The 13454-nt window shown below is 39.9% G+C and overlaps 1 protein-coding gene across 1 annotated transcript; it reads right to left on the reverse strand.

Moving 5' to 3' along the window:
• Positions 1–2501: 2501 nt before the first annotated feature.
• LOC104945885 (sodium/potassium-transporting ATPase subunit beta-233-like) lies at positions 2502–9940 on the reverse strand. The gene is made up of 3 exons (XM_010771611.1): positions 9685–9940; positions 4713–4841; positions 2502–2764 (listed from the first exon to the last, which is right to left on the reverse strand). The coding sequence occupies exons 1-3, from the start codon at positions 9776–9778 to the stop codon at positions 2517–2519; spliced, it is 471 nt and encodes a 156-aa protein (XP_010769913.1). The 5' UTR covers positions 9779–9940; the 3' UTR covers positions 2502–2516.
• Positions 9941–13454: the final 3514 nt, after the last annotated feature.

Below are 13454 nucleotides of genomic sequence, written 5' to 3' on the forward strand. Positions count from 1 at the left end.
CGTTTACCCACTCCGGGTTTCATATCTTAGTACGTTAAACATGTACGGGTGGCCTTGGGGCTTCGTAATGTTTTGTCCTAGTTGCGTGTTAGTTGGGTCTGTCCTGTAGTGAAGAGTTAAAGTTCACAATCGTATCTTAACCGAGAAGACACAGACAGTGTATTCAACGCGTTGAACTTCGCGACCATAAGCCGATTCCCCTTTACTAACTGGCCTCTCTAACTAACGGCCAGAGTCCGGATAAAATGTCAGTATCAGGCCCTATTGCCCTTGAGATCCCTTAATATCTGAAAAACGTATGAAATTAAATCGTAAATAATAATGTGCAACGTAACAACCTTCCTCGGCCCCATCTTAGGAAAGTAACGGTAAAGAAGTGACATCGAAACAACGTATTCTGTTGACTTCATAGTGGTCCCTCACGGAGGGAAGTCACGCCCAGTCGACTGTTTTTCTAATCAGAAAGGGCACGTCGTGAGAGAAAGTGGAAAGTAAAACTCCAGACTACACAAAGGACACGCGTCGGTAAGATTCTGACATGTAGCTGGCGCCGTCCAGACCTGTCGCTGCAGCCGGTCTCTTCGACGGGCTAAAGCTGGCCGTTCGCGCCCCGCGTGCGAGGCCTGAGCTGCTGGGCCTGATGCGAAGTTCTGCCCTTGGGACGCGAAGTAGCAACTTCGAGTTTGTCCTGCGTTGAAGTTGGTCCCATGCAAGTGGTGGAAAATAATAAGAAACGAAAAAGTTAACGGTAAGAGAAGTACAGAAATACAACCATTTCGTGACACCTTCCGAACAACTTTCAACCAAATTTATTGCCGGAACGGCCTTGTGAAAATCTAAAACATCGAGTAACTGTAACAAATTTCTCCAGTGAAAAGAAACACCTATATTCCAAAACATCGTACAAATTACAGACTTTAGGGACACAAGAGAGGGTGTGACAGTTACAATAATTCCCCAATCGACTACCACCAAATCGGTTCGGTAATCGAATTTGGAAACCGATACAACAAAGTCTACAAAGTAATTTAACAAGTGAAAACCTGTCAACACCGCAGGTGGGCTCTCGCCCTCCCAACATGAGCAAAACCGTTCTACTGATTGGAATACAAGAATAACATTTCACCTCCATGGCCTGAATACCTCGTAAACCAAAATATAAATATGTAACAAAAAAGATTGTGCCAAATGCCTGCGCTTGGTCTCACATTATGAGTTGTTTGTACTATTCACGTATAAACTGCTAGTTATTAATTAAGTTAAACATTTATCTGTTCTTTTCGTCGTAAAATTTTTAGATACGTAGAGCTCTTAGACAAACGTGTGTGTGGTGGAGGGGGGGTGGGGCCGCGGGGGGGGAGTTGTACGAGTCCACAAGACATTACTTGGAGAGAGAGACAAAGAAGTCCGAGGCGGGTTGTTGGTCAGAGAGGTGCTACGCGACGTCCCGGTTAGAGTCGGGTTGGACTAGGGGGTAAATGACGTTCTTGTTCCATGCGACGCGGATCGAAAGGAGGAAATAGAAGTATGTCCGGTCACGTCAGTAAATTCACTGAGTTGAGTTTGTGGCGTCGTTGATAGCGACGCTTATTGTTTAGGTGTCTTTTAATAAGCAGGTAGTCCTATCATTAGCTAGAACTAGCTGGATCTGATCGATATGGACATAAACGCGAGTGAAGTCTAATCTGACGGGAGAGAGAGATCAGCTGCTGCTGACGAGTCGACACGCAGCTCTGCATGATCACATGCAGCGGTGAGCGGACAAAACACACACTTCAGGTTAGAATATCACACGTAGCTATTTTAATTACCTCTCAAACTACCTAAACTAGTTATAGATATGTTTAGTTTTACTGTCGGGTCACTCATTACTGATCCGCGAGCAACATGATACTGACGGGCTGTCAGGAGAGGGAGAGCGCTCCGTTTATTATTCCTGTGTTATTGTAAGTTACTGAACACTTTTGAATAATGTAGTTTATCTGCTTTAATTAGTTTGTTTAATATCGAATCATATCAATTTGTTTTAAAGCTCAATAAATAACAAAGAAGACCTTTGACCGGCACTTTTCTCCTTTAGTCGGGGAGATTTCAACTTTAACGGACATGTTGACCGGCAAAAAATAAGTAGGCCTATATATATATATATATGCAGCTGGATAGCATCCACATATTAATACTACTTTTATAACAGTTAAATGCAATCTTAAAAGTCAAAAGCTAATTATTAAAGAACTACATCAAGGTCACATGACTTCACATCACCATCGCTGGGAGACTAATGTTGGGCGTGTTGACGTTCAGTCGTCTCATTCAGACACAAGTGCCGTTTTTAAGACGTGTTAAATCCTTGAACATTCATCAGTGTGTCTTTTTACGGATTAATGTTGTAGAACAAAATGTAAATCCCTTATTTACGGCATCTATGAAAAACCCATTCAAACTAGTAGTGCTAACACATTCCCTGGACACACACAGGTTCAATCTAACACACGGAACACTAGTTCAAAAGTATACTATAATATACACACTTGCAAATGTATACAACACATTCCAGCAGTGAAATGATTGTTCATATAAACACTAGAATAATCCCTGCACGACTCACCTCCACAGTCCTGAAAATTCAGCTCATCCGTCTGTATGTCCAGGTCGTACGTCTTTAGGAAGGTTTTCATGGCTTGAGTGTACTTGCTGTAAGATTCCTCTTTAGATTTGGTGTAAGCAATTTCAGATTTCAGTGAGCGGGGGGTGTGTGAAAGACCTGAGAATCAAAACAGATGTTTGAGAGAATTATGAATGATTTCAGGAGAAATGAATGCAACCATGTGAGAGGAAAAACAACTAGGGCTGAAGAATTGAGTTTGAAGCTTCCAGAGATGTTTCCTTTCATGTCGATTCAATGTGTTGTTTAGAACTTGTATTTTGTATTTTTCACTGAATGTCCGGCAGTGGCTCAGCCAGTAGGGGCTTGGACTGTGAGCCGTAGGGTCGCCGGTTCAAGTCCCCGACCAGACCTAAATATGGAGAGTGGACTTCTACTTGGAGAGGTCCCAGTTCACCTCCTGCCCTGGTTCCCTTGAGCAAAGCGCCGGACACCCCCCTTCCCCTCCAACTCCCACTGCTCCCCGGGCGCTGTGCAATAGCTGCTCCTAGTACTAGACTCCTGCTGCTAGGATGGGTTCAAAGCAGAGAACACATGTCACCGTGTGTGCTCTGCATGTGAGACCATCACAGAGGGGTTCATCCCTCCTTATTCTATTCTATAAGTATTATACTGTTAGTACAATGAGACTCCAGTAGTGGCTGCTTAGCATTGCTGTAAATCCAAACATCCCCAATTACTACAGAACGTTTCAAAGTCCCGAGGTCAAAAAAGATAGATGGCATCCTTTCCAAAATTCCAGAAAAAGGATTTTGTATACAAACATTTTGTGTTAATCCAAATAAACTGTAGTCTTTGAAACAACATGTTAGCAGCTCTGACCAAACTGCTTGTTGCCCACAAAGGGAAACCTGCACTAGCTTATATGTATTAAAGACAGTTGCATTTTAAAATATATATATTAACTAATTGAATCAAATTGCATTAGTTTTTGATATTCAGGATGTTTCTTTGAGGACTTTTAGTGTCATGGTGTCATAAAATGTGACAAAAGATAACGAAGGACTCGTTAATGAAGCTTTAAATGTCACACAGTAACATCTGCGTTGAAACCACTCTGAACTGTTTTCTCCGTGTGGAGAGAGTTCCTCTGAGCTGCTCTTTGTTAGAGCCTCTGCTCTGTTATCTTAGGACGGCTCAACGTGGGGTCTTGGGGGTTTCCTCAGATGGTCTCTGGCAGTAATTTTCCACACAGAGGCGTCTCAGCCAGGCGTGGCACGAGGACGGAGCGAGGGCAAGTGAAAGTGTCTGTTTATTTGCTGCCACAGTTCTGAGAGGTTTCTGAGCAGCAGCAGCAGCAGAACGTTTGAGTTTCAGTGGCAGCCTGTGAAAGTTCACCACGATCCCCTGCCCCCACACTCACACACTCTCTCACGTGTGTCTCTCTCACAATGGAAACTTTTAGCCTGAGAGTGAGAGGCGGGCTCTTAGAAAAAAACGACTCCCTGCTTCCTTTATCATGCCACTAGTGGAAACTCACTTCAGCTCAAAGCAGCCACACTTCCTGCGGCCAAAAGCCAGTGACAAAACTAACCTGTGAGCATCAAGTGTTTTTACAATAGCTGCTATGAACAAACGAGACGTTGCTGGCGTAACAAGAAGATATTCTGGGCGCAGACTCTCGCAGGAAAAACTCAAAAAACGCTCCACTGCAGCAGCTGCGTTTTTACGCTCTCACAAGATTACAGATTAGAAATATTTCTGTAGGAAAACAAGCTTTACAGGCCCCTAAGCCCTGGCAAAGGTAAATCATTTTGGTACCAACATGTGTGTAAACATGTCGGCTGTGGGACAATCATTTCAGTCACAATGGGTGTAGCAGCCCCCTGCAGCCTGAGGGGAAACATTGACTGAGGGAGGAGTGAAGGACAAAATGGCTGAACCTATGTAAGGTCAGAGAGACGGCTGATTGAAGAGCGGCTCAGAGACACACCCCAACTGACACACACACACACACACACACACACACACACACACACACACACACACACACACCTTTCCATTCAAAGCTAATGTTTAATTGGATAGGTGAATGCTGTTTGTTTACCTGGGGGGGCGACTCTGTCCTGATAGGTGGGTTTGTAGTTGCTCAGCGTGAGCAGCAGCGCCTGAATGGTCCCGATGAAAATGCCAGCCAAGCATCCGTAGAAAATCACGTAGAACAGGAAGATTTTAACTGTAGGGGAGAAAATGTAACGGCATTAACAATGTGAAAGGAACGGAGAGTGAATTCATCGACACGTCAGTCATTTATATAAAAAGGAATAATCCAAACATGATCTGGTTTGTAGCCAGTCTCCTGTTTTAATACTGCTTGATGTCAATAAAACATTGGAATACTCAGAATTCAAGATGCTAGATTTATATGTCATTTCTTGAAACGGTTGGTAGGGCTTTTTAAGATTTCAATTTGAGAACGTTGAAGGGTTGTAAGGTTTAAATCCACCCAGAAGCTTCTGTTGTCACATCTAAACACTTAAAATGTAATTGCGCAATGATATCTAACCAAATGTCTCATACCCAAAGTAAACTAAACGTTTTGTCACTTTGTTTACTTTACAGGCAGTCCATCTAACTCTGATTTTATTCAAATAGTAAAAGAGTGTAGGTTAACATGAGTTCAATTCAAGCACTTTCTCCATTTTCTAAATATCACATTAAATTGTTCTCAGAGAATTGACACCGTTAATCAAACGGTGATGTCAAATGTTAAAGTAGAGAAACAAGTTGAATTTAAATGACCACTAAACAAAAAATGATCTTAATCAAGCAACATCTAAGTCAACTCCAAGTACACTAAAACAGTGGGTTAGCATTCAGGGTCAAATGTGGACTGCAGGAGGCAAGACAAACCTCGAGAACAGTCCCAACAGAGCGTCCATCAACCACACCTTTCTCCCCTCATTATGGAAGCCATTTTCGAACAGTAGGGACTCCATGCAGGGGCTTTTCTTGTCAACCTAATTTAAAATGTACTCCAATTACATAACAGCAGGAGCCCCCCCCACCCCCCGCCCCTCCTCAATGTGTCACCACTTACTGTCCCAACACTGTCCTGAGTTCCCGGGCTTTATTCATGCCCTTAATGCAGACGCAAACACCTTTAAATTAGCATTTCTTGTTTGCTCACAGTTCAAAAGAGATAAACCAACACCTAGACGAGTGCTCCAAGTGAGCTGCATGTTTTATGTTGGTAATTAAGTTTCTATCACTTTGAGATTCAGCCGATTGTTCCTGTTTTGTATCCTGCTAAACAAACCTCTTTATCTGAGATGTCTCCAGGGACAACATGTAAACAATAGAAGGCCTCTTGGTGATTTTCATCTTACTAAACAAGCTTGAATGAAATCCCAGATTTACAGGTTTTTGGTGTAAACTGTAAAAGCAGCCCAAAAACGTGACAAACCTATTTTTTGCAGTAGTACAAAAAGTCCCCGTGGATTTTTAAAATGTTGTTTTTTTAAATGCATTGAATACTTAAGGAATAAAGGGTATTCAAATCTTAAAATGATGTTGTTCCTGATTTGGCCTTAATTGGTTACATATATATTTATTAAATTCCTTTCACATTAAGATCACATTGTGTGTTAAATTGGTTTTAAATGTAATTCCATCTGGCTTTAATTCTTACTTGCATTAAGCTGTAAGCCCTATAAAAGGCGTATCTTATCTCCCATGCACCCTTTTAGGAGTAATTATTAATATAATAATATTCCTGTTGTTCCTACGTTAGGACAGCCTTGGCATTTCTAGATATCTTTTTGTATCTACTGCCAGATTGTTTCCTCCATCCCTGACGTACAGTTGCAGCCTTCTCCTGGCGTCTTATTGTTTCTGATTTTGGGTGCCTGAAAACCGACAGACGGCCTTCGTCTCCCCGTCCCTTTCTCATGAATGTTCTGTTGTTGTGGCACCTTCCCAAAATGTCTTCCCTCTGCCAGTTTGCGCGTGTAAAATCAGCCCCTGAGAAACCAGTTAGTCGGGTTTAACAGCAGCCCGAGCAGCACATCCTTATCTCCCGCTGCAGAGTTTGGGCGTACTCAAATGTACGGAGTAGTGTTTCCAGCCGATCTGATAAATGTACACCGGCTTGATGTTGTGTGCCTATAGGCTGCCGCCTCTCGGAGCACCTGCTGCTAATGTAAATGCACGGCGAGCTATTTTCCATGGAGTCTGTGTAGCAACCGTAGCAAGGCTGCGTGATGCACCTGTTGAGAGGGAAACCATACACTGACACTCCCAACGCTGGAGAAATGTGCAGGGATTCAAATTAAAGCTGCAACTATATGTAGAAACATCTATTGCTTGCTTCTTGTCATTTTAAAGCTTAAACTGTAAGCATTTGCTACTATTCTAGCTCAATATTTGATGGTCAAACAATTTAGTAGGAAAACCAAGACTGTTAATCAGTGAATTCAGTATAATTAAAGCAGTGATTTATTTGACATTTAAGATATCAAAAATAATGTTTCATTCAGCGTCTTGCGTATGGGTGAAAAGCTTATGCAAAACATATTACATTTTGGCTCATGGTGGCAGGCGAAATGCAGTCAGATTAGCGTGTCACCCAGGCAGTGTCAAGTTACACACAGGCCTTCTTTTATTTAGTCAGCCCTGTGATTTCATCTATTTAATACCAATTAGAGCTAAGGCCATCAGTCAATTGACAGAAAATAATTGGCTACTGTTTTGATAATCAATGAACCATAATACTCATTAGCCTCATAAACTCCTTATAGTTTCTCATTTCAAATGAGATAATTTCTTCCTTTTTTATTGTTTTATATAATAAATAACTACATTTCTGTGTGTGGTTTTTAAACAGACAGAACAAGGCATGTTAAGAGTGGCTCAGACTAAATGATTATCCTTTAACTGAAAACATTATTGGCAGATTCATCCATAATTAAATAGATCGATGGTTTCAGGAGAGTAAGTAACATTTCTAGGAATGTTAAAAGCATTATGTGGTCATTGTGATTATACATAGCCAGAGTCGATTATGTATAAATGCGCATTAGTGACAGAAGTACTAGGGCTGCAACTAAGGATTATCTTCACTATTGATTAGTATTTTAGTCTAAAACACGTTTCTAAAAGCCTTTTTAATTTCTTATGTTTGTCCAAAGGCTAAAGTTATTCAGTTTAGTAAGATATTAAGCAGGACATCTCCATTTTGTTTCCATGGAAAATGAGTTAAAGGAAAAATCAATTATGCCCATTTATTTCTGTTAGTTGAACAATCGATTTGACTGAAATCCATGCAGCTTTAAGAAGGACACCACACCATTTTGTAGCCTGAAAATCCAGATATACCAACAGGCAGACATGTAAATAGCTGACAGAAAGAAGTGGCCTACTGGTGGTGACAGGCAGAGTTTGAATGGAGAGCACCTCCCCCACCAGACTGCTGCAGCGTGTTGTGAAGAGAAACCACATTCACACCATGTCTCTCCACTTTTACTGACTGCCTTCTTATGTTGGACTTTACCAGCTCTGCGGTGCATTTTCAGACACATTCATCTAGCTCAAAATGTCACAAAAAGACAAGAAATGAGCCACCATTGAAGTCTGACATTGAAGCAGACATTTCACCTTCTTCCTCATAATGGAAACAGCAGAAATACACACTTTAAACAACGTATACTTAAGATTATTCCAAATGTGTTGCACTCTGCAACTCAAGGGCAGACATAGTCTACCTGTTGCTTTTACTCAGTGCGACACCAGCCTCCCTCACGACACACCAAGCCTGTAATAAATGCTATTCAACAGTATTACTACACTAAAAACGTGTTACGGTTTTACATATTTCACCTTTAAGTAGCTCGCCATTGACGATTGTTACCACAGAGCTGCGGCAGCATTACTGTGATTTTCTTCCGCCTCAGAATCAGAAAAAAACTATTTAATATGTGAGCTTTTATGATAAGCTTTTGAGGAATGAGAGCCTGTAAACTGGTAAAGAAAAGCCCACGAATGTTCCCTTTTTTCAGTGGAAATTAAGTCTGAGATGGAGGGGGGGGGGGGCCCTAGAGACATGTGAGTCGTGATCAGTCCAGCACCGTGTTACCGAGCCGTGTCTGGACCAACCTGGCTGCTTTTACACACCAAAAAAAAGCCATTTATAAACACATAAAACGAGCTTAAAGGGTGCTGTTTGAAAGTATGTTTCATCCTATCAAATCAACAAGCATTGTTGACCGTCTTCAAGTATTGGAAACGGGTAAAACGATTAACTGGATCTACTAATCTCTGTTTTTTCTTTTGAGTGAAAGCAAAGCCTGTTAAAAACAGGGGCCAGCAGATTAGCTTGTTATTGGGAGGAATAAATGTCCTTCTCAATGTGGAGGATAAAATAAACAACTTTCACTGTTTGGATCAGTGGAAAAGTCCTGGGCCAACACACAGACGTCCTTCAGGATGACCTTTTCATAAAGGGCGTTTTTTAATACATATATGAGCTACGCCTTTGGTAATCATTTCCTATTAAACTGTATTACTGTGTACTCTTGTAAATTGTGTAATTTCTATCTCTAATATGTTATGCTTGCCTCTTAATGAATATTTTGCCTCTTCACTTTTGGTGTAACAGTGTAAATGTCCTCTATGTGGGACTAATGGAGGTGTTCTGATTAACAATACATCCAACATCTTGTAAAAAAACAGCTAAAACACGTTTTCTGTGCAAATAACTCACATATAGCACCATGTAATTTGTTTAGTTGAAAATATGAGAACGTTTGAAACACTAGTAGACCTGTGGCGTGTCTTTTAGGGGCGGACTTATTCTGTTTCTGTAAATTGAGATTTGACAACTTCTAACACAGCCTCCATTGAAAAGGCGAAGTCACGACGCAGCAACAGCAGCATGTCAGATCTAACAGGTGCTGTGTGTCTGCAGGCAGGAAATGGAGAACAGAAAATAAATAGTTTCCACTCTCTTGAGGGGGTAACCTGTTGGTTTATGACATATTTGCAGCTGTACATTCAGTGAAATAAAAGGATTGAATACTTACGCCAACTGCTCCATGTTCGCCCCAAAAACTCCCTTTTCTCGGAATTCCACATAAATGACTTCCAACCGCCGTCGCTTTCCTTGTTAGCCGGCATATTCAAAAACTCCCCGTTATTTTTATCGAATATTTAATCGGTTTTTTTCTTCTTCTCCTTCTTCGAGCTCCGAGTGTTAACAGTCGCTCCACAGGAAATGCGAAAGGACAGTATCGTACCCGGCTCCTCCAATAATACCCACACACACAATTTATCTCTCGGGGAAACCGACTCCGCCTGCTAACTCCCGTAATAAGTTACCCCCCTCAAGAGGGAGGGCTGCAGCCAGCAAATCAAAATCTTCCTCCGCTTTTTGCGTAGAGAGAACAGAAGGGAGGGGGCCTATAGAGACAGAAAACGTCCAATAGTCGGCAATCGTTTTAAATGATGCCGGTGCCATGGAAACAGTCACCACTGCAGCCTCCTGGTTTCCAAAAACTCACGTGGCGACTAATATTTCAAACTATTGTTATGTCATAGTCTCTAATAGTCTGCTATGTGAAAGCTAAATACATCATTTATGTTATTAAAAAAAGAGCCACAAACTGATTCTAACTATAACTTTTCATGACAGGTGTGCAACCAATCTTTTTTTCCACATTATGTATTACAATATTGACTATAATAAAGGTGATATTGTTTATTCTTTAATCTGAAGCAGAAAGTTTTAAAAGGTTTTACATTAGCCTACTTTGGCTAACTGTTGTAACTGTTTATCACCTACTTCTATCTTGCTATTTTAACTTGAACAATTATATCTATATCTATTAGCCTACTACCTAACTATTTTAGCTCAATATCAAAATTACTACCTAATTATTTTAACTCTATATCAAAATTATCTAACAGCTGTTTTAACGGCTTTTCCATAACTTTTAGCCAGCTAGCCTATTTAAAAAATGTTTCCATTTTGCTACTTAAGCTAACTTTTCCAAATATTTTACTTAAGCTTACTAGCCTATCTGTTTACTTTTAGCTAACAAAATGTATATTTCCTTTGGCTAGCTATTCCCACCATTTAACCCCTACTTCAGGGTTGCCAACTTTGGGTACCAGGCTGGAGTGAGATTTTGATATCATGGGTTTAATTACAGATATGCGCACTAAATGACTGCTATCGTGTCAGTTGCGAGACCTTAGCATATAGGATATATACAATATATACAAATACACAATATTGGACACAAACTATAAAGGGCACAACGTTTCATTCACTAATGAAAGTCAAACACATGTTTGTTTCCACTGTTTTATTGTGTGCCTGTCGCGATAAGCAATTAATTGACTTATCGTACGATAAATAAAAATGAACTCGATAAATTGCCATTTACATGAGGATGTAACTAGCAGTTTGAAAGGATGTACTTGAATTATTATTATATATTATCATTATGTCAGTGGTCTAAAATGGTCATACAACGGTGCCGACAATATTATCGTTTATAATTTCCGGGAAAATGTATCCAACAAAATTCATTCGTGAGAGGCCTATATGAAACACACACACACAAACAAATCTACAGACTTACTCCAAACCGCCAAATATATTAATTAACACACTCTCACTCTCATATACTCTTTGACTCTATTTTGGCCTAGTAGAACAATAAGCAGCAAACTTTTACTTTTTTATAATTTCTACTGGATCTTAGATCTGCGCATGCGCAATACGGGTCGGATTGACCCACCTGCTCCCACTGATCTGCTGTCTGTTAACGTTGTTAAGAGTGGTGGGGGCGTATCGACAGCTTGAGCAGCTTTCAACTCAACATTGTAAATAACCAGCCAAAGACGATCGCCGGTTCATCTTGTTTTTGGCGTGAGAATAGTTTGGGCAGCGTGAGAGCGTGAGATTGAGAGTGAAAGCATGTGTCACACGCCAGATGCGTGAGAGTTGGCAACCCTGAGTTATTGTCTCTTTGCTATTAGTTGGTTGAATTGGAATTACTACTGTGTTGTTTTTGCTCAAGCTAACACAAGCTAAGTGTGAAGTTGGTAGCATTTGTTGAGCTTGCTAGTTTAAAACGGGCTAAAAGGGCATTGTGGATTTAATATATTTAATGAAATCAAATTAACATTTGTTTAAATGTAAGAATGGTCAAATAACATTTATTAATGGCCTAATGAAGTTGAGCCTTTTAGAAAAAAAAGGTATATTTCTTTATATATTTTACACAATGTTTTCATGCTATTTTGTTTCATAGTGTAGTCTGTTTCTGTTCAACATTGAACCCATTGAACACATGAGGCTCCATAGTTTCATTTGCTATTTTTATTTTAAGTGGGTGTCGTTGAATGTTTAATGGACACATGTATGAAGTTATAAAGTGAAGAAGCAACTACATGAGTATCAGTGCTAAGAGTAGTTTGGGTTGTAGCTGATTGAAGTGATAGCAGAGAAAAAATAAAGGCTCGTACTTTGATACATATCTGAATTTATCTCTGCCTCGAGTAAGTTGCATTTTGTATGTTGCAGGTGTTGCACAAGGCTGCTGTGCTGTACATTCCCATGGGAGGGGATGTAGGGCAAGGGACAGAAACATCAGACAGGATTAAAAAGTCTAATAATACTTTATTCCGAGTGTTCTTGCTTTTCTCTTTGGAAGTCATCACATAACGGCATTGTAATACACAGTTTGGTGGGTTTAAATATTACATATCTGCCGTAGTTCTCTATTTATAGGGCCCTGATGAGAAGACTTCTAGACAAACTGGAAGAAATGCCGCCAAAACTGAATATGTGACGTTGATCATAAATATATCAGAAATTAAACAACATCTTCAATTTCTCTTCACACAATACGTCTCCTCGCAGTATCAACATTAATTNAGAAATTAAACAACATCTTCCATTTCTTTTCACACAATACGTCTCCTTGCAATATCAACACTAATTCGGCTGACTTTTATATTTGATCCAATTGGTAGATAGGCTGTATTTACCCCATAATGGTGCACAGCTGATAGAAAGGGACTTGTAGTTTTTAAAGATATTACTGATTTTCCGAACTACCTTTCCAACTCCTCACGCAGTTTACTGTTACAGGTCTATACAGGTTTATGGTACAATGCATAAGCTTCAAATCGAGAGACTGAAACTGTATTTTCCTTTACCGTTCTGTTTTAATTTCACAATAAAGTTAATAGTAATATTATGTTTGATATTATTATGTTTTATTAACTAGACCACTGTTTTTTTAACCCGCACCGCCTAGTGGTTAAATCATGTTATTGAATTTAGTTGTTGAATAAGTTATATTTGATGAAAACATTTAAATATTAACAGTAGCCTACATACAAAATAGGGGGAACGTAGAAGGTCAATGATAGAAATATAGAATGACAATCACCTTCCCTGAATTTGACTCAGGTCTAACTAAAGTCTGATTTAAGGGTTGTTTATATTTCACATCATTAATCAGAATCTGCAAAGTAACTAAAATAAATGTAGTGGAGTAAAAATACCAGTTTAACCTCTGAATTGTAGTGGAGTAGAACAAAGTAGTTTGCTGCTGTAAAAAAAACACTTCCCAACTTGGGATCAATAAAGTATCTTATCTTATCTTAAGATGATCGATGGCTACTGCCATATTTGCAAAATGTGCCTCTGAACCTTGACAAGTGCATGTTTCACGCTTATCAATGAACAACAGGAGGGGTCACAGACATAAGACCAGCTGTTAAATAAAGCTCTTCTGACCTTAGCTGTCATGTGGGTATATTAATGCTGCCCATT

The sequence above is a fragment of the Notothenia coriiceps genome, unplaced genomic scaffold (assembly GCF_000735185.1).
Source record: "Notothenia coriiceps isolate Sejong01 unplaced genomic scaffold, NC01 NC01_scaffold00010113, whole genome shotgun sequence".
NCBI lineage: Eukaryota > Metazoa > Chordata > Actinopteri > Perciformes > Nototheniidae > Notothenia > Notothenia coriiceps.